Here is a 24,178-nt window from a genome sequence, read left to right on the forward strand (position 1 = left end):
TAATTACTATTATGAATGCCATGGCGCACCTGCGCACAAAAAAGTCCAGACCCATCGGACCTGCAACGTTGTTCGTAGAGGGCTATATGTGTATTCGCGCACAAGTCACGCCAGATAAAACTAGTCAAGTATCTAAAGCATCGTTTACACCATCCACATCAACCAAGTGTCGCCTGCATCTCCGCACACACCAGGGGCGACAAACTCTCATCGATGCCTCGGCACAGCGGCCCTTTGCCCCTCCTCGATGCGGGAGACGACGAGATTTTTTTTTTTAAAAAAAAAGGGAGAAATTCGGCCTCGTTGCTGTTCATGCCTTTTCGTATCCGCCCCTCGTCGCAATCATACGCGCCATATCCATAATCGTGTCGTTGCTCAGTACCTCAAAGACCGAAACCTCGACGTTGCAATTACTCAGTACCCAATTCCTGACTCCAACGGCGACAAGCGAGTCAACGCCGTACGCACTTGGTGGTTTGTCGACGTCAACTTCTTCGGGGAGCAGATTCGTAGCCTTGGCGAGCATGTTGGATAGCCCGAGGCGGATGAGATCCACGGCGCCCTCTGTGCTGCTGCACCTTGCCAGGAGGGTCTTCATGTTGGCCCCTTGCTCTTCGTTCGGGCCATCGAGGTCTGGCGGCGGCACGTCTATCAAGTTCAGGTGGGAGTAGAGCGCGGTGCGTGACCAGTACGGGTCCGCTGGTTTGTTCTGGCGCAGCAGGCCGCCTGTTCCTACTCCGAGGATGACCTGAGCCGGCGTGGTGCCGCCCGAATGGCCCATGTCCATGGTGATGGCGTGCTTGACAACCGTGAGGAAGTCGTCGTGGCGGATGCCGTAGAAGCCGGCGGCACGGAGCTTGTCCAGCATGTCGTCGTCCCCGGCGAGCATGCCTGCTCCGAGGACGGGGCCGAGGTCGATGGATACCGCTGGGACGCCTCGGAGGCGACAGTGATGGGCTAGAGCGTCTTTGAAGCTGTTTCCGGCTGCGTAGTTGGCTTGTCCCCGATTGCCAATGACCCCCGCTGAACTGGCCAGGAAGATGAAGAAGGGTTGGCTATCCAGGTCTGCCGTTGTCTTGACCAGGTTCCAAGAACCTTGGGTCTTTGGCTTGTATGCGGCATTCCACATTTGGTACGTCATGTTGTCGAAGACTGAGTCCTGAATGACGGCGGCGCACTGGAATACTCCTCGGATCGGGGGCATCTGAACAGACACCTGGCTCTTGATGACTGCTGAGAGAGACTCCATGTCACAAAGATCGGCTTGATAAACTTTTGCGTCGGCGCCCCTATTCTGCAAGTCCTCGACGAAGGCACGGGCTTGGCTATTCGATGTTCCTGATCGAGAGACGAATGCCAGATGCTTCGCGCCATGGGCTGTGAGAAGCTCGGCGATGCTTCGCCCCAGACCACCGAGCCCACCGGCCAGCAGATATGTTCCCTCGGGATCGATGACATCGTTCAGAGACTTGCAGTCATTGTCACAGAGTACATGAACTCTCTGATCCTCCTCAGAGCCGGCCGAGACCGTGCAGAGGCCCTGATATGGGTGTGCCTGAACATATTTTAGCGCCTTATCCAGCGATTCGATGCTGAAATCCTGTGCCGTCGAGGCGAAGATTGAATCATCAAAGTGCTTCTGCCCAAGGAGCTCAGATGACGATTCGAGTAGCTCTGCCACGAAATCCGCGTCCTCTCTCAGCAGCCGTCGCAGGTCAAAATTGACAACAGTGGCACGACTTGTCGAACCGAAATTTCGCCCGATAGAGTACGGGCTACCACCAAGAAGCCGCACAATCACGCCACCTGAATGAAAGGTTAGAACCAAAGGTGCTATACAATGGGCATATAGTGGATATCAGCTTACAGTCCTTGACACATTTTTCAACGCCGTTCACATCATCTCGCGCCGTGCTGCAGAGGATGTCCACACCTTTGCCGTCTGTCATTGACAGGACGTGTGGGACGAAATCGCCCTCGGCGCTGAAGATTGTGTCCGAAGTCAGTCCGCAGCCCTCGAGGATCTTGCGCTGACCATCGGGGTCTGGCCCGACAACTGTCGTATACACCTTGACGCCCAGCATCCTGGCAAAGGCGATGGCCGCGAGGCCATACGCACTCGCGCCAGCATGAACGAAGGCTGATTTGCCTGGTCTCCCCCTACCCATATGGACAATTGCGTAGTACGCGCTGATGAGCTGACTCGGGAACAAACTTGTTTCACGACGCTGGATGAAGGGCAGTCTGACCTTGACCGTGCTTTGAATACTTCCACCGGATACCAGCCCTACAACTTCATCTCCAGGAAGGAACTCTGTTACACTTCGTCCAATCCTGGTGATGGTTCCTCGCACATCAAGGCCAATGCTGGATTCAAAGTCGCGCCCAAGAACTGTTTCGACGTCCTGGGATACGAGAAGGGTCTGGCTAAATCTGATCTCGACTTCGTCGGGAAGTATGTCTGTTCGGGGAAATTCAGTGTAATGCCACGAGTCGTTGGACAGACCTGCGTTGACAATAGAGAGCTTCACGTTTAACGTGCTCCCCGGAGTAGTTTGGTCGTTGTGGAAAGGCCGAATTCTCAAGACACTGGGGTTGTTGCCTTCGATGATTCGGTTCAAGCCTTGTATTGTTCTCAACCGGGGAATGAAGACCTTGCCATCCTTTTCCGCAAATTCCATTTCGGGATAATCTGATGCCGCTTCTTCGCAGAACGTCTGAGAAAACACGGTCATGATATTATTTACGAGCGCTTTGTCATTTGTTTTCGTGGACACATCCAGATCAAACGTGACAATGACCTTGCGAGGGTCTTCTGACATGAGCGTTCTTGCGAGGCCAATAATCGACGACCCTTGCAAGTCGCGGGGATTCATGTGAGCGCCGCGAGTGAGCCAGATCATCCCCTTTGACGCCCTCTGAATGTCCTTGAACAAGTTGAAGTGGAATTCATCCCACTGCATGATGGAGTGGTGCTGATCAAGCGAAGGACAAACGTCAAGCAGTGAAAGAATGACCGATCTCTCAACGAGGGAGCCATGGCTGAGAATTTCTTGAGAATTCAAGGCCCATACCTGGTACTCTTGAGCAGACTTGGTCTGGTAGGACTTCACTAGTTCGACAAAAGCTGAGATCTCGTCAGTCGCATGCTCTGGTGCAAGTAAAATGAGTGGCGGAGCAGGTGATTTCAGCAACGCAGCAGGACGCCTATACACAATCGGATGGACCGAGTGTACCGAGTCTTGTTCGTCGCTATGACCATTGGCGCCGGCAGAGTGGTTTCGCAACGAAGACCTGGCTTGCATGAGTACGCCTCCAACTTTGAGGCGGTCCTTCAGTTCCTTCACTTCCGAGCCGAGACGGCCGTACGAGATGATGAGATGGTATTTGGAGTTCACGTCCGCCATGGCTGTTTTTCGCTCAATGAAGCGCTCCACTGGACTTTCTTTGAGTGTCTCCATCACTTCTTTAAAAGCGTCCGAGTCCTTGCGTTCCAGCAATGTGAACTTGGAGAGACGTGGCGCGTCATCTTCAGCAAGAGCGAGGTCTTGCAGTAGCTGTGTTGCGTTCTCTGAAGTGCCCCCAACCTGCAAGACAGCCAGTCCTGGAAATTTGTGAGCAAGAATGCAAATTTGATCCGTGAGGTCAGTAGACGAGTCGAAGGCTGCGTCTTCCCGCCAGACAATCTCCGTGCACAAATTTCGAAAGTTTGGAAGGAACCTATCCTGCGAGGCACCGACAGAATGGATAGCAGTCAGGTGCAGCCCATTGACAATGACTTGAGACTTGGGGGCTCCGTAGCCGTTCATGACAATCTTTGCAGAGGCACCCTGCAGTCCGACACGCTTGGCGGTGGCGAAACCAGAAAACAATTTTGGACCATCCTGATCAATGCCAGTCGACACAAAGAGACTCTCGATAAAATTTGGAACCATGGGAACCGTCTCAATGGCAAATAAAGGATGAAACATGGAGTCCAAGGTTGCTGGGTGAATTATGTGTGGATATTCGAACTTGGCAGGCATCTTGGACTTGGTGTCTGGAACGCTGACCTTGCACACACAAACTCCCTGGCCTTTGTAGATATTGGATACATTCTGGAAAGTTTGACCGTAGTTCATGCCAATGGTGTCCAAATCTTCATAAAGTTGACGGGAGTTTATGGCCTTCTTGCATCTACTGGAGATCTTGTCCAGCTCATCGTCATGAGCTGCGGTTGGGTCCAAACCACAACAACCCGAGTACTTGAACTGTACAAGTCCAGTGGCATGCTGTTCCCAGTCTCGACCCAAGTGTTTGGAGTAGATGGAAAACTGGTGACTGGCCTTGGGCTGAACTTGCCCACTGATGTCGGTAGTAATCTTGATATTCAGTGCCACCTCGAGGCCATGCTCCGTGTTGGGAACCATCATGGCCTTTGAAAGATGCATGCCACTGATTTCGTACCCCAGAAAGCCATTGATTTCCGGTCTTATCTGTTTGGCCCCTTCAAGGACCATAGAAATCATACCCGCAGCCGGATATACAATAGTTTTCTGGACTTGGTGGTCCTGAATCCAGGGGTTCTCCGAGACTCGAAGGAAGCCACGCCAACGCGGCTCAAAGGGGGTTGAGTCTGCAGTCATTGCCCCAATCAGGTCTTGACGGGGATATTCTCGATTTCTATTGGCAACACTGAGATGCGACTCATGCCAGTATGACTTGTCATGATTCCATGGGTATGGGGGGAGGTTGGACAGGCACTTCATCCTTTGGATCTCACCTCGAGAAACAACCTGCTCCATGTTCAAGCAGTAGCCTTCGGTCCAAAGATCTCCCACCAGCCCGAGGACTTTTAAGACACCATTGGTCTTTGGCTGCATGACGGAGTAGTATTTGGGGATCGAGTCTGGGCGAACAAAGGACGCCATGGTCTCTGCCGTAGGCGACCGCAAGGCAGCTCGAGGGCCAATTTCGATGAGAATCTCGGGGCGAGACTCGACTGGCTGCTCCATCATGGACGTCAACGCTGCCACGTATTGCACGGGATTGACCATGTTATCGGACCAGTAGCGAGGCCCCAGTTCTTCTCCCCGAACAGACTTCCCAGTGACGGAGGAGAACATCTGGACTTGGCCTTGAAGCGCTCTCGGTTCTATGGATACAAGAGAGTCTCTGTAATCGTGCTCGACAAGCCGCATGTGGGATGAGTGGTACGCAGTCCGAACTTTCAGAGTACGGTGGAATGTCTTCTGTTTTTGTTCATCAAGACCTTGAGCAATGGCCTCTATGGCCTCAACTCTGCCTGAAATGGTTGTTGATGCTGGACTATTGACACAGGCAATCTCTGCCGATAAGTGCTTGTCTTCCAGGTACTTTTGTGTCTCGTCGACTGACATGCCTAGCACCATCATAGCTCCTTTCAGCTTTGGAGCCCGGATTGGCATGCTGATAGCAGCCAATCCCCGGAAGTAGGCGATTTCCCATGCATGGAACCGGGAAATGGCGCCTCCAGCGTAGGCAGCAGCTATTTCGCCCGAAGAGTGACCAATTATGCTTGTAGGCGAGACACCAAAAGAGCGAAGAAGGTCGACCAAGGCTACTTGGATTGCTGTCGTAGCAGGCTGTGCAATGTGAGGGTATGAAATGTCCGAGTCGGGTTCATCCCTCATAATCTCTCTGATCAAGTTGAAAGGCGACTGAAGAGAATGCAACAAATACTCGCATGCGTCTTCGAGACTGTCTCTGAAGACTGCAAACTCCATCAGATCTTGACCCATCTTAGCCCATTGGGTTCCTTGCCCGGAGAAGACAAAGCCAATGCGTGGCTGCCCTTTGCTAGACGAACGGACAGTCTTTGAAGACCCAGCAGTTTCAAGTTTAGCTGCAAGTTCTGTCATCGACTTTGCCACGACGAACCCTTTCCATTCCATAACTGACCGGCGGCAAGCGAGGGTGTATGAGTAGTTTCGCAACAACGCTCGGGATCCTGTTTTCGCCTGTGCCTTGATGTACTCCGAGTGAGAACCCATGATACGGGATACGCCACCCCTTTCGTGAGCAGAGTAGCAAAAGAGCTGATACTCATCATTCTCGGGTGTGTCGGTAGCATCCTTGTCAAGCCTGAGTTGGTCGGAGCTTGAAGAAGTCACATCAACAGAGCTATGGTTCCCGACCAAGCCGCGGGATAGCAAGTATTCTGGCGCTTCGTCCAAAATTGCGTGGGCATTCGTGCCTCCGAAGCCGAAGCAATTAACGCTTACTCTGCGAAGTCCAGGGTTGGGCCAATCCATAACAGCCGTCGGAACCTAAACAATCCATTTTAGTACCAGGCAAATGGCTTTTTGGTAGTGGCTCATGTTGCTTACTCTGACCCTCCAGGATTCAAAGTTTATGTCTGGGTTGCCAGATTGGAAGTTGATGTTGGGCGGAATTTTGCCTTTTTCGAGAACCATGACTCCTTTAATCAACCCAGCCACTCCGGCGGCGCCCTCAAGATGGCCAATATTCGGCTTTATCGATCCAACCACAATTGGTTTCCTGATATCTCGATCGGCTGCTAGTGTTTCAGAAATGGCCTTGAGCTCTCGCCAATCGCCCGCCTGTGTTCCTGTTCCATGACACTCAACATATGCGGTCTGGTCAAAGTCAAGGCCGGCCGACTTGTACACGGTTCGGATGTTTGCCATCTGAGCCTCCTTACTGGGGAGAGTGATTCCTACCATTGTTAGTTCTGCCACGTAATGAACGGGTCACAGAAGAAACTTACCGGTCGTTCGACCATCTTGGTTAATTGAAGTGCCACGAATGACAGCTCGGATTGTGTCGTTATCTCGAAGAGCATCGGATAGGCGCTTCATGACAACAACACCGATACCTTCTCCGCGACCGTAACCGTTAGCTCGTTTGTCAAAAGTAAAGCACTTTCCATCTGGACTCAGGAAGTTCAAGGCAGTCATTGGCATCATGGTGCTTGGTGTGAGAATCATGCCCGCCCCTGCAGCTATGGCCTGGAGGATACGATCAGCATTTCGAAGACAGGACAAAGACTGATGGAGTACTTGGAGAACGCACAAGAGACGACTCCCTGTTGCGCAGGCTTTGGGCTCCCAGGTGGACAGATACTAAACTGCCACTGCAGCCAGTGTCGACTGTCACACTAGGTCCATGGAAGTTGAAGAAGTATGAAATCCGGTTTGCCATAATGGCAATGCCGTTGCCGGTGGCGGCATATTGTGGAGACCAATCCGGGTCTCGAAGACATACTTGTTCGTAGTCTTGACGGTGTTAGGATGCCGCGTTTGTTCATTGTTGGGACGGCCGGGGGGTTTACCGCTGTGACTTACCTTTGACAAACGATCCGACGTAAACGGAAGTATCGCTTCCGTAAACATCTTCCTTTTTCAGACCAGCTACGTTCAAATGAGTACTTTGTTTTAACAGATTGGAGGTAAGCTATACCGTTTTCGAGTGCCTCATACGAGACCTCCAACAGCATTCGTTGCTGAGGGTCGATTGCTCTGGCATCTTCCGAGGGAATTGAGAAGAACTAGGTGCGATTAGCCGCCCATTGGTCACCAAAATATACAGACAAACACGTTCAAGTACGTACAGTCGCGTCAAAGGCTCTGATGTCTCCTTTGAGAAGATGTGCTCCCTTGAACGAGATCTGCCGTTTAGTTAGCGCCTGCAAGACTTGGTCGAACAACATGATGGTCACTTACACTCCCTTGTCGATCTCCACTGGGATGATAATATCCATCAACATTTAGCCGCTCTTTAGGTATCTCGGACCACTGTGACTCTCCAGCCTCCAAAACCTTCCACAGGCTCTCCGGATTGGTGGCTTCCCCGGGGAAGCGAAGGCCAAGACCAATGACGGCTATGTCATCATCCATGATCTGGTGTGAAAGGACGGCTCCCGAAAGCGGGCCGTAAAAGAACAGAAGAAACTTCTTAAATGAGAGAAAGGAAGTTGAAGAGAGAATTTTGCCTTGGGCAACTGGTCAGGAGAAGGACGGAAAGAATACTTCCAGTTGCGGCTGGGGGACCTTGGGCCTTTTGAATCCAAACCATCCGGTGCTGTGAATCTGCTACCAACGCAGCTCTCTGCACAGAACCGCCGCTTCCAGTTCCGGAGGCCTATGAATATACGGAAGCCGTAGGGAAAACAAGCAACGTCAGAAAGGTCCTTGCATTTAACCCACCCCAGTGCATCACCCGGCTGAAGGGACAGACAGGACGACACAGACCAGAGGATCCGCACGGAACGGCAGGGAAATGGGTCTACAGCAAGTCTTCTTTCAGAATAAAGATGGTGGCAACGCAGTTTTTAATAATGGTTGCATGTAACCATAGTGGTCAAGTTTCAACGTATTGTGTTGTGGCATCTTATGCATCGTCTCTGCTTGAGTAAAGCAAAGACCAGTCATAATGGTGGTTCAGCCCACCCGGTCAAGTCCCAATACGTCAGCATCACCAGTAGAAGGCTCTGATATGACAGTCTCGAACGAACTCCACGGATCAAGAAGCCCAGCCACAATGTTGGGTGAAAGCGGGGACCGTAAGCCTTGGATCGAAGAGACTCTGTCATGTTGGGAAAGATTCTACCCGGAGTGAGCTCCAATTTTGACTTGGTTGTCCTTGCCTTCATCTTGTGAAAATGAGAAAGTGGACTGAGGTGATGTACACTTGTCCAATGAATGATAAAGCAAAGGATATAAAAGCCACGAGAAACTTGACCACAAGACATACGCAAGAGCGCGGTATAAGCCAGAGCTGCCACGCTTCCAGAACTGACGGTACAACCAACACAGTCCGGCGTTATCGGGTGTGGCAAAAGCCGATGTTAAGATTCGGGTCAGTGTGTAAGACCGAAGCTCTCAAGCTGAATGTCACAGTGCCTAGTAGGATTCTCACAACCACTCACGGCTTATCCCACAAGGTCCTTCTCCTTCATCTATCTTTCTGAATATCCTTACACTCTCGTGTGTTGGGCGTTCTTTGGCATCGCGCTGGTCAGCTCAGGACACGGACGATGCAAATATGCGCAATTTGGCCGACGTCAGTCAAATTGATTGAATGCATCGAGAATGCATGACAATAGCACAGCCATTGATGTGACCTAGCCACCAACCATTGCATGGGTCATTGCTCCATGTTCATTCACGACAGCTCAGCGCTAGGGAACTTCTCTTTAAAAACGCCCTGAACTCGTGGGGATACGATTTGCTTGGTTGGCTGACATAAGAGACTGAGAAATACAAGCATTTTCTGAGCTCCCCTCGAGACATGAACCCTCTAGCCACTGCGCTTGAGCTCATCTTCTAGTGCTCTACGCTTGTAGATGGAAACGTGCCAGGTAGCTACCGGGGGGGTTTTGGCGCCTTGGAGCTATGCTCATAGCTTCATGATCATGCATGCCACTGCATCATGATTACTGGGACATGGGGGCTGGTGATCCTAGTCTCGGATCACAAGGAACATTGAAGTGACAACGGGATGTGACTGCTGGATCGTGGTTGAAGACCAACAAGGGACAGTCAGCCATTGTCAATTCCCATGGCTGTTTAGGATACCCCACACTCGTCATCTTGTAAGTTGTAGCCTCGTTGCTGAATCAGATCAGGCACGTAATGTTGGAGTGAAGCACCCACCCCCCGGTTCAGGCAGAGTCGGGGTGCGCAGGTGGCGTTCAAGATGGTCGGCCAGTTTTCCAACTCTCATAGGTCCATCTACCCCATGATTTGAGCCGGCTGTAACCCCCTGGCTTTGGACTGTAGGACCGTCACAAGGTCTCATACATGCATGTATGCAGTCTGAGGCAAATCGGACGTCCGTTGTGATTGACATTGTGCCTCAACTTGACGTCGCTCACATCCGGTGCCATGACTGCAATGGCAGAGTGATACCAGTTTCAGTACATGCTCGGGGCTACTGGCGTGACTTGGCGGTTAGCCTAGGTTGGGCATTTCAACGTCGCAGATTGCGCAAATGCTGTGCTGACAGACTTGCCTGGGTAATCCGACTGGTCTGTGAAAGGGTCCGGTGAGCGCCAGCGTATTGGATTAGGCATTTGACCCCCCCGGGGCTGTCGGTATGAAGAAACCATGAAGCACCGCGTTGGTTCTTCTGTGACCAGTCGTAAATGCTCTGCGCAAGGGCGGACGACACGGTTCATTGTGCTCTCAATGGCATCAATACAAGGAAAAGAAGAAAAAGGAACGGACCCGGAAACGGAAACGGAAACGGAAGCGAAATGGTCGTCTTTTCTGCCGGGGGGGAAAAGCCCTCAAACAATTGGGTATCAGTTCTCACTGTACCAGTACGATGCTACTTTGGCCTCACTGCATTCTTTGATCAGGTCCATGCACAAACAATAGTTGGCAGTGTTGGGCATGGTCTGGTTTTGAGTCCTGAGTCCTCGGCCCCACGGCTGCAGTTTCCCGGGCTCTGCCAGAGACATGGCACATCATCCGATCCGGAATATGTGCACCATTTCCACACAGGAGAGGATGAGACCAAGTCAAAGTACCGTCGAAAAATTCTGGACTGGATCTGGCCTTTTTTTATTTGTTTCAAACCACGTCGACCCTAGAGGCGCGGTGCAAACGTGAACAATTCACTGTCCACAGGCTCGGTCACGCCGGTGCCCAGCAATTTTGTCCAACTAATGGACCAAGACAATGTTGTTTCTGTACGAGCCTGGTGTAATACTGTAATTGCAGCACTTGGGCTCCCCAATCGGTCATGGATGGTCGACAGAAACCCATATCTGTTCAATTGTTGGTGCGGCAGATGCTCGGCCGTGGCATGTCCAGGAATTGGCAGCAGCCACCTCACTCAAACGGGACTCATCCAGGCGAAAATGGTGTAGGGAATGGTTTGTTACACCGACCCGGTCGTTCCAATGAGTGGCCTCTTGTTACGGTAGACGCTTCTGAGAGCAAAAACCCGATGGAACTGTAACACATATAGCATACACATATCCGTCTCGGTCTGCTTTCTGTCTCAGTATTCTGTTGTATGCGAAGAATTTCAGACTGGAGCGTAGAAACTTGCTCTTACCCTGCAAGGTTGAAATCGGTTACTCTGGATCGAGACCAGGACCAAGTCTAGCCCTGTTTGACGGTCGTTTACCTGTGCAAACGTGAGATCGATTCTCCGTAGTCCTAGAAAAATGAAGTGAATATGAATGAGCCGGGGGACCAAACGCGCGTTTGTATGACCGGGCCCTGAACGGTTTTGCCGACACATTGGTTTGAAAGCCATAACATGTGAGGAGGAGCTGAATAACGTAATCAATCTCTACCCATGAGAAAGTTGTAGCTCCAAGTCGGAGCAGGAACGAGCAAGAGGGACCACGGCTCAAGTGCCTAGCTCCTTCCTGTCCAAAACACAGGCCGGCCCAACCTTGCGTCACACTTTGGCGAGCCTCGTCTGTTTCGGCTCATCATTCACTGCTTGCCACGGCTTGGCGAAGTTCACAGCGCCGCCCGGGCCGTCGGTATTCGTTTCTTCTCTGCACCTCTCCCAGCTTGAAGACTTGCTCTTCTTCCTTTCTTTGGGTATCCCTCTCCTCTGACATCAACCCGTAGGCGGCCAGACCAGGACGACCAACGACACCCGACTATACGCTCGTTTTCTTTTCATTTTGCGCTTTCTTGGACTTTTTTTCATCTTAGTAGCATCATGACGGGTGACTTCCAGATATCGCTTCCCTACCCTAACCCTTCTCTAAGTCAGATGCCGTCCATGCAGAATTTAGATAGATCCCTGGCCAACGGAACCACGCCTGCCCCGATCAGGAATCGCCATAATGTCAATGGAATTCGTCAGAAAATTCTTATGGCGGCGTAAGTGTTGTTCAAGTCTGGATGCTTTGTCGAGACAGGAGTCGACTGACCCTGTCTGTGAACAGCCTGCTTGTCGGTCTTCTGTTTTCCAGCCTGGATACTTCTATCGTCGCCACTTCTCTGGTTACCATCTCACATGAACTGGGTGACTTTGCTAGCGCTCCGTGGATTATCCTGGCCTATCTCTTGACTTACATGGGTAAGACGTCCTGGCAATCCACTCATTTACATAAAACTCCCCGCCGTTTTGCCATGTCGCTAACATTAATTAGGATTTGCCGTTTGCTTTTCGAAGCTGAGTGACATCTACGGCCGACGAAACATGCTCATTCTGTCCTGGATTATCTTCATCGCTTTTTCCATGGGGTGTGCAACTTCAAAGGGAATGATTATGCTGTATGAACCGAGATTCTAGTGCTTGTTGGTTCCGCAGCTGACCTCTACAGGATTTGCTGCAGGGCGTTTCAGGGTATCGGGGCATCTGGTCTTTATAGCCTCACTCAAATTGGACTAATTGAGGTCGGACCTGTTCATCGACCAAGTCTAATTGGAGCCATGATTGGGGCCACACTTGCTGCGGCGTTTGTTATGGGCCCTCTAGTTGGAGGTGTTATATCTCAACTTTCGGATTGGAGATGGTTGTTTAACCTCAAGTAAGCCGCTGAGCTCGTTAGGCGCTCTATTCAATGCTTACTATCTCAGTATTCCCTTCGGGCTCATAACGATTCTGATACTCACCAACTTTTGGCCTCATGAAGATGCCGCCGACCTACTTTCCTGGACAGCATTCAAGAGCATTGACTTCCTTGGTAGCGCCACTCTGCTCTGCGGCTCCGGCTTTCTGGTCTTTGCTATGCAGCAGGCTGGCTCACAAACTCTAGCTTGGCAGAGCCCAGCAATTGTGATCAGCTTCACTCTTTCCATATTGACCTGCATTGTTTTTGTTACGTGGGAGCTGCACTTGTCACGCAAACGACATCGCCATATCGAGCCGATATTCCCTATTGGACTGATGGGCAAGCGAGTGTACGCCGCCGCATTGCTGTGAGTTGAACCCAAAGTAATCAAACTCTATCGAGTAACACTGACCTGTTTGAACTATCCTCGCCATTGGTAGAGTCACACTATTCACTGGTTTCCCATATATTTGTTTCTCCATAATTCTTCCTGAGCGATTTCAGATGGTCAATAATCAAAACGCTCTCATGGCGGGAGTTCGGATTCTCCCCATGCTTAGTGCCTGCGCTGTTGGTTCCTTTCTTGGCGGTGCCATATCAAGCAAACGAAATAATACGTCTTACACCCTGGTCGCAGCTTCCTGTCTTCAGCTGCTCGGGGTTGGGCTTATGACTACTGTGTCTGGTGATTCCGAGGCGGCAGCAGCCCAGTATGGCTACCAAGCGATCTTCGGCTTGGGCGTTGGCTTGTCCTTTTCGGCAGCGACAATTATGACAAACATTTTGGCTACAGAGCCTAATGAGAGAGCTTCCGCCCAGGGCGCCGTTGCCCAGGCCAGGGTTCTTGGTGGTTGCATTGGATTGTCTTTATGCACGATCATTTTCAACACACATGCCAACAGTCTTCTGACTGGTCGTTTGACAGACCGAGAACTGGATATGCTACACCGGTCTCCCTTATCAGGGCTGCAGTTGCCAGGAAACTTGCGAATGCTAGTAAGGGAAGTCTACATTGGCGCCTTTGGAAGAGAAATTGAAGTTATCGGACTCGCTTGTGCAGTCACGGTCATCATATCTCTTTTCACTCTGGAAAAAAGCCCTACACCTATTGAACGAATAACGGCTCCGGTCAAGGACGAATCGTCATCGTATCGCAGGGGAAGTGACTCTGGGACGGAGATCAACGACGTCGCGCATGCTCGTCAAATGGCTTAACATGGGGAGTACAGCGGTCTGTTGGGCGCATGGCTAAGATTTTCTTGGCCGTTGCGGAATTTCCTTTAGCGAAACCAAATTACATAAAGTAGGCACGGACTGTTGGACCATGGAATCATGAAGTTCCGGGCGGTTTTCTTATATGTTGTGCGTGTATTTTTCTGGCCCAGTCTTTGATGTTTTTGCCTGTTATAAGATGAGGAGATGGTCTTTTATCAGTCGGTATTATCGCATTTATGCTGAACAAGAGCACATGGAGCCGTTGTTATATAGCGAAATTATACGCGCTTTCGCCGATGACGACGACGCACGTGTGTGTTTTGTCTTTTAAAGCCCACTTGTCCCAGACCAAAAGTCAGGAAAACTAAAATGTAGCGACAAGCGCTATGCTAGACAAAATAAAGCATGAGTTCATGGCTGATTTCATGTAGCATGAGACAAACCGCGGTATGTAGTCAATAGTACGGAGTAACCAACCCATTCAGTGGCCCAAGCCGGGGAGCCCAGGCGGTCCGCATTTCCGCATCGTCAACGCCTCCCCGAATGACCATTCGTAATGGCTTATCAACAGCCCGTAACTCCCAAGTAAGCCATGCCCCCGCCAACGACTTGATGCAAGTACTCCGAACTCAGTAGCCAAATGCATCTCCGGTCCAGCCTCACTTCGCCATGTCTTCGCCTCCGGCCACGCCGTATCACAACTTTCCAGCTGGACTGGGCTCCTTGACATGCTCAAAGACCCCCCCCCCCCTGTCCTACGCTTCACCCGGAGGACTGCCCAGCCTTTCGAACCCGCTATCCATGTCACTCAGGATTCAGCACCCGACGAGCCGGTCTTTCGGACACAATCGTCACATCTCCCTAGGGAACGGCTCAAAGCACTTCTGGGTTGTTTCTTGCCCCCACTCCCGAAAAACAGTCTCGCTCAGCCAGAGGAAACGATGAGGAATTCGTGGGTCAAGGTATGGCGAGACGTGGTAGAATTCATTGTGTACTGCCATCAAGCATCAAGAGGATACAACACCTAGCTAGAAGGTGATATGAGGGAAGGGACGAAGGCGGAGTGGTATATGACGAGGGTGTGGGCAGAGCAGTTTGCATTCCCGAGGTATCAGGAGTTGTGTGATTGTGATACGCGTAGACGACCACAGGAGGTCTTGAGACGTAGTTTTGGGACGTGGTAGGCCATCAAGACGGACGGGATAGAAGTGAGGGGTCCACATCTGGTGCATGCTGAACTGCCAATGTCGAAATCTGATCTGCGCGACTGTAAGACAGAAATTGAAATCTGTCAGGCTTCTCCGTAGTCTGTACAGGTGTGTACATGCGTTGAGGGGCGGACCATTAGATCCCTTCCTTGGCCTTGGCCCAGAAAAGACTGCATACGGCGCCACAACGATGCATAAACACGGCCCAAGGCATGGAGCCACTTGAGAAACGGAGCTGGGACCTGGTCTAGCTGGTTGTATAAAAACAAATTATACTAAGCCCCCTATGAGTTGAGGCTTAAAGAAGACCGTCATGATGCCTTCAAGGCCTAGTTCCTTGGCGGTAGCCTTGAGGTTCTTGTGCGCAGGGCAAGTCTCGTCGTAGTACTTCAGATGTTCCATGCTAGCAAACTCGGTTTTGCAGACAACGGTGTACCCTTGGGCGCGAGTATCTTCCTGAGCTACACCAACCGCCAGCGACAGGATATACGGCTTGCCGTCCTACGGTAAGGGGTGTTGTCAGTGCATTTCCGGTGATGGTGATTCTTCAGATGAACGGCTGTCCGTCGTGCTATTGGTGAGCTGGAAGAGCACAAGGCAATGATGAGCGATCTCGCTTGCTTCCGGGGAAAAGGGGGGGTGGTTGGGTAGAAACAGAGTGGCACAAGACGGTTCTCGTGGCGAGTGAGACAAATGGCAAACAACGAGATGGGAATACAAGAGGAGAGGGGAGGAAGAGGGGGTAGAAGAGGCATTTCGCGACGTGCGGAGTACTAGTAGTATTATTACCTTTTGGTTGGTTGCGTCGACAGTCTTGTACGCCTCGATGAGCTTCTGCTGGTCGGCTGGGTTGGGCAGCTTGAACATGGTGACACGGTGGACACGGTCTGCCATTTTGATGTTGATAGTTTTAAAACGGGGATGGCAGCGGTGTGTTTGATGAGCGGGAGTGGTCTCAATCTGTGGCGATGAAGAATTGACCGAGGGTTTAGGTGTGGACTCTGGAGACTCGGAGAGAGGATGGCTAGAAAAGAACGGAGCTATAGTGCCGAGAACCTAGGTGCCTAGGTACCTAGGTACTAAGAAGTAAGTATGCACGTACTACTTGAGCACTAATAACTTAGAAGTAAGTACTTGATTGAGTTGGGTAGGCGATACTTGATAGGTACTTACTCTGTACCTGACGCGGAGAATGGCGGCTCAGTGTCAAAGGATGCCCCGCCCCCTGCTGTTCAGGGTTGACGGGAGCTCCCCGGCGCCGTCTAGCAATTCACTGTTGTGATTTCCTTCTTTTCCACAAGCTGACCCCGGACGGCATCGGATGCACCAGAGGTCCAGAGCAGCTGCTGAAACAATCCCCTCATTCCTACAGAGTACTTCCACGAGGAAGGTGCAGGCTCTACCCGGGGACGCTTCTGCCTGTCTCGCCAAACAACAAACATCAATGAGCACGCATCTTCATCCCTTCTGCGCTTGAGCATTTCCAAATTGGCATCCTCACAACCATCGGCTGCCCACCTTCGTTTCCGGTATCAAATCAGTCCGTTTCCAGCATATTGGTCTCGTTACTTCTTCATTTACGCTCCAGCTGCGCACACCAACCACCATGCGGTGTCGTGGACGATGTTTCCGCGTCGGCCACGGCAATGCTCCAGCCAGCCCGGTTTGCCACGATCACCTGTCCTCCAAGGGCATGGCATAGTATTTCTGCCCCATCCATAGTCGATATCATGCATATCATCTTCTGAAGTGCTCTTATCAGCCTCGTTGCGGCGAGTGCGCCATCTTGTTTTTCAACAAGGCATCCCACGCTCATTGGGTGTCGGAGCTAGATGTCAACGCCATCATGTCCTCGCAGATTCATTTCATGGCCGAAATGGAGGAAGACATTGACGATCTCCTACAAGAAATCGAGCAAGCGCGAGGGGAGGCTGATGACTGGTGGCAAGATTTTCCCGACGTGCTCACGAGCCCCTTGGACCCTCCGCCTCGCATTGCTTCCGACGTGCTCGACGAGATACCAAGAGCTGATCTGACCTACACGCAACTGAGTACAACCCTCATCCCTCACCAAATATATCCAAATGTGAAGCTTCTGGAGTTCCGTACCTTCTCCGGCGCCATGGCATACCAGCCGTGCTGCAAGGACATCGACCTCATGGGGTTCTTCAAACCTCTCAGGCCCATTGAGCCAGGAGTCGACCGTCTATTCAAAGTTGCCAGGGCATGGTCTTGCATTATCCAATCTCTTGAGGGTCTTCCTAAAGACCTGCGCTGGGTTCTTGCAACGGTTTACAATTTCGCCAACGACATGCTGTGTACCAAACTAAGCGAGGACACCATGTAGCGAATGCGTCCGTGGCTCATGTACTGGTATGATGTAGCAGACGCGTTGTTGGAACTGTTCGATATATCAGCAAGTGCCCCAATCCCGGACTGGTTTTTACGACCTTCAGCTGATGCTGATACTGACGACGATGAATGTGAGCCTGAAGTTGCGGCCAGGTTGACGGTTTGCCGTACAAATTCAGTTTCATCCGACGGTAATATGACTGTGCTTCGCCATGATCCGTCCAGCCGAGAAAACTACCGGGCTCGCATTACTGCATCCGGTCATCAATCAGGTATCAGTGCTTGGATAAACGCGCAGCCTGATTGGGAGGTTGAGAGATTGTGCATTAAGCCAGCTTCAGAAGGAAGTCCATGGGAATTCAGAGACGTCAGCCCGCCGCCACTGTCAACACAATCCCAGATTTCCGCGGAAGCTGTCTTTCATTTCAACCCTGAAGCCATAGAGTTCGACCCTCACTCAAACCTAGCAACATCACCCGCGTCTGTCTCGTCCCGAAGCCCTTCGACCTGGTCAAGAGAGCCAACAGCAACCTCGGCAGACGATAAGAGCACTGCAGAAGCCTCAAAGCCCTTGGCGCCGACAAAATATTCTTCTGTTTCCTTGGAGACGCGGTCGGCGTCATTTCAAGCCGAACCTGGCCGGTGGTGGCTGACCAACAGTCTATAGATATGAGGAAGGCGTGGCCCGATCCTCCGTCATGTAGAGTCTGTATAGCGTTTTTGCGCAGTGCTTAATTCACCATAGATAGCGTAGCGAGAATAAGCGAATCAACGTGTTTTTGACTGTGATTTCCCAGTGTAGTCCAATCTAACATGGTCTAGTCATCACACATGGTAAACGTCGTGAACATATTAGTCTCTTGTCATCACACCGTCATCACGGGACAGTCAAGTACTCGAGCCCACCCGTCACAGGACGAAAAATCACTGCTTGGCAGCAATCATACTCATGTAGACCCCCCAACCCAGGCCTGCCACACAGCCCACCAGGTTCCTCCCCTCGACCGTCTTGACCAAGGTGAAGTTCACCAAGCTCACTGCAGGCCAAAGCTTCAAGCCCGCCAGCACAATGGTCCAAAACTCGGCGAGGGCCGCCCACCACACCGCAGCCACGTCGACGGACGAGAAGTCAATGGCCCCCGGAGACATCCAGTAGCCCGCGGCCTTGGTGAAGCTCGTGACGCGCGGCGCCTCAGGCATGGCCGAGTGAATCGAGTGCATGTACACGCTAAACAGGAGCGTATTGAACGCCGCCCCCGCCGTCTGGTCGAGCGCCAGCTTGAGCAGCGTGTTGCGCACGCTCAGCCGCTCCTCGCCCCTGCGCCGTCCGCGCGCCGGGAAAGAGGACTCCAGGAAATCCTGCCTGCGCGGACCCCGACGTGAGCCTGCCGACCCCGTCTCCGGGCTGGGGGGGGGAGGGGGGGACGGCTCACCATAGGAAGTTGGGCGGCGTGCTGACGACGCTGAACATGAGGAACTGGAAGACGGGGATCCAGTCGACCTCGGTGGCGGTCTGGCTCGTCAGCCTCTCCGTGCGCGGGCGGCCCTGGGGGAGGGAGGGATACGTGCCTGTTTCCTGTGTGCCTCGATGAGCTGCGCGAGGATGTTGGATGTGGCGCCGAGGAGGGCCGCTTGGAGGGTTGCCGAGAAGATTGGGCTTCGGGCCATTTTTTTTCAAACCGTCCCCCTCGTGCGGCGGATATTTGCCTGCCGGCCTTTTAGGTGTCGACTGGGGGATTGAGGATTGAAAACAAACGTGCGCAGAATATGTGTGCTGAGTGAAGGGGCTGGTCTGGAGTCTGGACTGCGTAGGCGTTCACGAGGTGAAGTTGTCGTCACGTGGTGGAGATGCAGGGACCGAAGTGTCCAACACGGAGCGGGTTTGGGGATGGCATTTCGAAACGGGCGCTTCCCACGGTTAAGATGGGCGATTTGGAGGACTAGTTGTTTCAGTCTTGGGGATTCGGAGAGGTTGGGATGGTCGGCATGGTAGGATGGATGTTTGGGTATCATGGGCCAGATTGAGTACGTGAGTGGAGAGCTCGGATGTACCATACTATTATCATTTTTTGGTAGTATTGTGTCATCTTTATGTGTTAAATTTGCAGCGTAGTCTTGTCTCGCCTCGTTTCGCGTTACGCCTCCACGTCTGGTCGTTGGCTTCTGGCCCATGCTGGCTTGACTTCCTCGTCTGCCGAGGAACAGAGCACAAAGGATGCTTCACCACAATTCTGGGCCATCTACACCTGTGGGTGCGCCTTGAACAGGCACTGCTGTAAAGAACTTTTCCGGCTCCAACGTGGCTTCCCTTTGCGTGGCTCCTCCGTCGCCTCATTGCTTTTGTCCCCCAACCTGACGCCTTCAAAACTCCCGACAGATGACCGCGCTCAGATTCCCATGGTGAGAAGCCACATGAAGAAGAGCTGAACAATGTACGAGTAGAAAAAGAGGAACTGAGTGCGCTGGTTACGCTTTGCGCGGGAGTCGGTCTGCATAGGACCGCCAGTGTTGCTCGACGTCTCGGGCAGGAGAACGTATCTCAACGATCGCATCTGAGTGACGCATTAGATTGAGATGTCGCCATCGCAGGGCGCATGGGAGACGGTAGAAGACTCACCAAGAACAGCGAATTGGCCAAAAAAGTGTAAAGGAACACGGCCCAGCCAATCCACCCACCGGTACCCTTGCCGCCGTTGAGGATCTCAGCGACAACGATGGTTACAATGATTCCCACAAACTTGTAGCCAGAGTAGGCAATCAAGTCAAGAAGTTGAGACTGGCTTGAGATGCTCAACAGGTAGCATCCCAACTTCAGGGCGACTATCTCAACGATGACTACTACCATGCCAGTCGTGGCCGTGTATCCCAACAACTCGGGTTTGAATTGGCCCTTGAGACCAGCAATCAATGTTGAGAGGAGAATATATGTGACGAGGGCCATGACTGTAAGGTACGTTGGCTTGATGTTTGGTTTGTTTGTTTGTTTCCAAGTATACAGCGACGAGGGAGGGGTCTAACCTGGGATATACATATCGGGGCTGTTGACGTCTTCGCGAGGCGGCAAGTACCATCCTTCCTGCCCGCTTGCTCCTGCGGCTTGTTTGCGTGCCCAAGGCTTGTGTCTCCAAGGGAATAGGACAAGGAACAGTTTGTTGACGACGTATGAGTTGGAGACGTTGAAGTAGTGTTTTAACGCAGAGACGTTGACGAATCGGCCAATCTATCATGACAGTTAGCACAAATGACGTCCCTCCGCATATATTACGAGCTCCCGGGAGGACATACATTCTGCTCGACATATTCCTGGCCGTGCTTGAAAGCAGTTTGGCCAAACTGCGCAGCGACCTGCGCTGTTGGATCGTTCATGAATTGTCCGTAGGCACCAAAGACGTTGCCGCTGTTACCGCCCTGCTGCTGATACGGAGTAGCCGCTCCCCCGTAGGTCTGCCCCATTGATTGCGCAGAACCGGGTGGCGGAGGCGGTGATCTGAGCTGCGGAACTGTAGAAACATGCTGCGGAACGGGGTGGTGCAACGGGGGCGACTGCCCATATGTCCCCCGTTGCATGGCGGCGATGTTGTTTCGGGGTGTTCTGGAGGTTGGAGCGCCCACGGACCAGGTCAGAGAGTGGTAGACCACAAATGCAGAGCGTCGCGACGGACGTTTTGCACGTATGGAAGGGCTGCTCTGGGCTGCAATGTAGCCAAAACACGGGCGGCCGCCAAGACTTGGTTGGTGTTTGTTGAGGCTGAGATGAGGAAATGTGGTCGTTGGAGCGCCGCGACGTCCCGCCGCCGTACTGTGTGGCTGAGCAAAGGTCTTCAGCTTCGGGGCGTGGCTGTGCCGGGCTCCTGCGCTGCACTGGTAATAGACCCAACTACTAGCAGGAGCGGAGAGTTGAACTTGCCCAACTAAGCACGGCCCTCGACCCTCTCAAACGTGATCCGTCATTTCTGGCCGTGGAGAAATGAACTGGCCCAACACCGCCTGGGGCATATTTCCTTCTCTCGTTTTGCTTTCTCTTTTCCTATCTGCATACATCGTCTTATTGCTTGGCTTTTCTCAGCGCCAGAGTTGTCAGTCCTGCAAGGTTGGAGACCTGGCGCCGCATCGCCATCATGTTAGACACTTTCGAAATCATCACCACCAACGGCGTCGTCCTTTGGTCCAGAAAATACGCCCCCGTCAATTCCTCCATTGTGAACAGCTTCATCTGCGACACATTTATCGAGGAAAAGAATGGTAGCTCGGCATTGAGGGACCCGCAATCAGCCGCAACAAATCCCCCGTACAAGAGCGACCAGCACACGTTGAAATGGACCACGGTCAAGGAGCTTGGTGTCATCTTTGTGGTGCGCGACCTGCTACCCCAGTACAGTCGACCTTGACTGCATTGCTTTTCCGCTGACATGTGATTGCTTGCAGGCTGTCTACCGATCACTCCTACATCTGTCTTGGGTCGACAGATTGGTGGACAATATCAAGACCATCTTCGTCAACCTGTACGGTGAACAGCTGAAGAAACCACATACGACCATCGTTGAATGTACCGGGTTCGACGACTACTTTGATCAGCAACTACATGAGCTTGATACGTCGACTGCATCGGATCCGACACCGCAACCGGTCCGCCCTGTCGACGACAGCCCGTCTGCTCCAGGTCTAACCTACCGAGGTCGCAATGTCAATGGTGGACAGGACGAGGGGATTTCACACGACCCGAGCCCCGTCCTCACACCAAATACTTCGAGACCGTCTACTCCAGGTACCGGAAATCTGTTGACGGCCAAAGCTGGACCTGTCGCCAAGATGTCAAGACGAGCCCGCAAAGCCAAAAACTCGACATCCGCGCCGGCGTCATCGGGAGACGAGGCGGCGGGTAAACAAAAGAAGGCAGGCAGGGGGCCCAAGAAGGGACGAAAATGGGATGCAGACGGCTTTGCCGACGAGGACGATGCAGATGTGCAGCTCGACTATTCTGCCAATCCCACGGGCGATCTCGAAGCCGATACTATCGGTCGGTCAAGTGCTTTGGATGCTGTCGACGAATCAACATGGGGAACCTCTACCAAAGGCAAATTTGTCCTCAGGGACCTGGGCGACGAAGTTCACAACATGCTTTCCTCTGCTGAAGCCGAAAAGGCCGCGGCGGAAACCAAGTCAAAAGCGAAATCCGGTCTCCTGGGCACGGGAGTCAATGCCCTTGGCGGCATGTTCCGCAACGTCGTTGGAGGCAAGATTCTGACCAAGGAGGATCTTGAGAAGGCCATGAAGGGGATGGAGGAGCATCTACTACGCAAAAATGTAGCACGGGAAGCTGCGGTTCGTCTCTGCGAAGGTGTCGAAAAGGAGCTCATCGGCGTCAAGACGGGCAACTTCGAAAGTATCAACACCAAGATCCAAACCGCCATGGAATCCTCCCTGACCAAAATGCTCACGCCCACCTCGTCCCTCGACCTCCTCCGCGAAATCGACTCCATCACGGCGCCGCCCGCTACTTCACTCCGCCAAACCCGGCCCTATGTCATTTCCATTGTCGGCGTCAACGGCGTCGGCAAATCAACCAATCTTTCCAAGATTTGCTTCTTCCTCCTCCAAAACAAGTACAGGGTCCTCATCGCAGCAGGCGACACGTTCCGGTCAGGAGCAGTCGAGCAACTCGCAGTTCACGTCCGCAATCTGAAGGAATTGACCGCCCGAGAAGGCGGGCAGGTCGAGTTGTATCAAAAGGGCTACGGCAAGGACGCGGCCACGGTAGCCAGGGACGCAGTATCTCATGCTGCGCAGGAAGGCTTCGACGTTGTGCTCATTGATACGGCCGGCCGACGGCACAATGACCAGCGGCTAATGTCTTCCCTGGAGAAGTTCGCCAAGTTTGCCCAGCCAGACAAGATTCTCATGGTTGGCGAGGTACTTTGCTCCGCCAAGCTACTCTCCGGTGATGTCGTGCTCCGTGCTGACTTGTATGCAGGCCCTCGTCGGGACAGACTCTGTCGCGCAGGCGCGCAACTTCAACGCCGCGTTCGGATCCGTCCGCACCCTCGACGGCTTCATCATCTCCAAGTGCGACACCGTGGGCGACATGGTCGGAACTCTGGTCAGCCTCGTCCACGCCACCAACGTGCCTGTCCTGTTTGTCGGCGTAGGACAGCACTACTCAGACTTGAGAAACTTTAGTGTCAAGTGGGCTGTGGAGAAGTTGCTGAGTAGTAATTAACGATATCGTTCAATGGATACACCGTGCCCCCAGTAAATAAATACTCTTGGTACGCTCGACATGAGAATGCCACAACACGGTCATACACCCATCCAGAGACGTACGTACAAATGACTTGTGAACAACCGTGATTTCACCGCCCATGGCACGAGTACGGGTTGCATTTCTCGAGTGTAGATTATTACTATTTATTTACTGGCGCCCAGCCACGGTCCGTCTCGTAACGAGGAACCATTCTCTTTTTCTCAGCCTACCACATTCGCTATGCATAAAGAAACAGACAGAGGAAACGAAAAATAATTTCAAAGCTCCAGAAGAGGTAGCTTGTTTACGATGGTATAATAAAGCCAAATCAAGCAAAACTAAACGACCTTGCCACCCCAGACGATATAGAATGCCATCCCCTCTTCACGTTTTCCTTCTTTTAGTCTTCCGGTCTCTTCTGTTTTTTTTTTTCTCAGTTTCAAATAGTTCTCGTCTGCGGCCGGCCGTTTTTCTTTGCAACACGCGAATCGACCAAAAAAATCCAAAGGGGGTATCTTTCTAGGGGAGAGGTAGGATTCGCAGTCTGGTGTATTGTGCATGTGTCAAAACAGGGGCGTTGAAATCAAGCAAGCGCAAAATGAGCAAGTCATTTCGCCTTGTCGGGAAACAAAAAAAAAAGACAAAGGAAAA

The 24,178-nt window shown here is 52.2% G+C and overlaps 7 protein-coding genes across 7 annotated transcripts; 3 read left to right on the forward strand and 4 right to left on the reverse strand.

Annotated features, from left to right (window-relative positions):
• Positions 1–310: 310 nt before the first annotated feature.
• Positions 311–7,877, reverse strand: MAM_07897 (polyketide synthase; the record flags this gene model as incomplete). The annotated part of the gene is made up of 9 exons (XM_040826695.1): positions 311–1,806; positions 1,868–6,287; positions 6,348–6,697; positions 6,749–6,989; positions 7,054–7,256; positions 7,326–7,391; positions 7,441–7,528; positions 7,592–7,648; positions 7,704–7,877. The coding sequence occupies 9 exons, from the start codon at positions 7,875–7,877 to the stop codon at positions 311–313; spliced, it is 7,095 nt and encodes a 2,364-aa protein (XP_040675327.1).
• A 3,949-nt stretch (positions 7,878–11,826) lies between these two features.
• On the forward strand, positions 11,827–13,726 carry MAM_07898 (Major facilitator superfamily domain, general substrate transporter; the record flags this gene model as incomplete). Its single annotated transcript, XM_040826696.1, has 6 exons — positions 11,827–11,834; positions 11,900–12,033; positions 12,107–12,230; positions 12,293–12,487; positions 12,537–12,878; positions 12,952–13,726. 6 exons carry the CDS (start codon positions 11,827–11,829, stop codon positions 13,724–13,726), a joined length of 1,578 nt encoding a protein of 525 aa, XP_040675328.1.
• A 1,478-nt stretch (positions 13,727–15,204) lies between these two features.
• MAM_07899 (stress responsive A/B barrel domain-containing protein) lies at positions 15,205–15,828 on the reverse strand (the record flags this gene model as incomplete). Its single annotated transcript, XM_040826697.1, has 2 exons — positions 15,205–15,435; positions 15,724–15,828. The coding sequence occupies 2 exons, from the start codon at positions 15,826–15,828 to the stop codon at positions 15,205–15,207; spliced, it is 336 nt and encodes a 111-aa protein (XP_040675329.1).
• A 952-nt stretch (positions 15,829–16,780) lies between these two features.
• MAM_07900 (uncharacterized protein) lies at positions 16,781–17,281 on the forward strand (the record flags this gene model as incomplete). Its single annotated transcript, XM_040826698.1, has 1 exon — positions 16,781–17,281. One exon carries the CDS (start codon positions 16,781–16,783, stop codon positions 17,279–17,281), a length of 501 nt encoding a protein of 166 aa, XP_040675330.1.
• A 929-nt stretch (positions 17,282–18,210) lies between these two features.
• Positions 18,211–19,181, reverse strand: MAM_07901 (Mpv17/PMP22; the record flags this gene model as incomplete). The annotated part of the gene is made up of 4 exons (XM_040826699.1): positions 18,211–18,649; positions 18,720–18,993; positions 19,043–19,090; positions 19,145–19,181. The coding sequence occupies 4 exons, from the start codon at positions 19,179–19,181 to the stop codon at positions 18,211–18,213; spliced, it is 798 nt and encodes a 265-aa protein (XP_040675331.1).
• A 492-nt stretch (positions 19,182–19,673) lies between these two features.
• Positions 19,674–20,853, reverse strand: MAM_07902 (ER to Golgi transporter Yif1; the record flags this gene model as incomplete). The annotated part of the gene is made up of 4 exons (XM_040826700.1): positions 19,674–19,838; positions 19,904–20,229; positions 20,305–20,506; positions 20,572–20,853. 4 exons carry the CDS (start codon positions 20,851–20,853, stop codon positions 19,674–19,676), a joined length of 975 nt encoding a protein of 324 aa, XP_040675332.1.
• A 551-nt stretch (positions 20,854–21,404) lies between these two features.
• Positions 21,405–23,503, forward strand: MAM_07903 (signal sequence receptor alpha subunit; the record flags this gene model as incomplete). Its single annotated transcript, XM_040826701.1, has 3 exons — positions 21,405–21,638; positions 21,712–23,196; positions 23,258–23,503. The coding sequence occupies 3 exons, from the start codon at positions 21,405–21,407 to the stop codon at positions 23,501–23,503; spliced, it is 1,965 nt and encodes a 654-aa protein (XP_040675333.1).
• Positions 23,504–24,178: the final 675 nt, after the last annotated feature.

Source organism: Metarhizium album (assembly GCF_000804445.1).
Source record: "Metarhizium album ARSEF 1941 chromosome Unknown scaffold_38, whole genome shotgun sequence".
Lineage (NCBI taxonomy): Eukaryota > Fungi > Ascomycota > Sordariomycetes > Hypocreales > Clavicipitaceae > Metarhizium > Metarhizium album.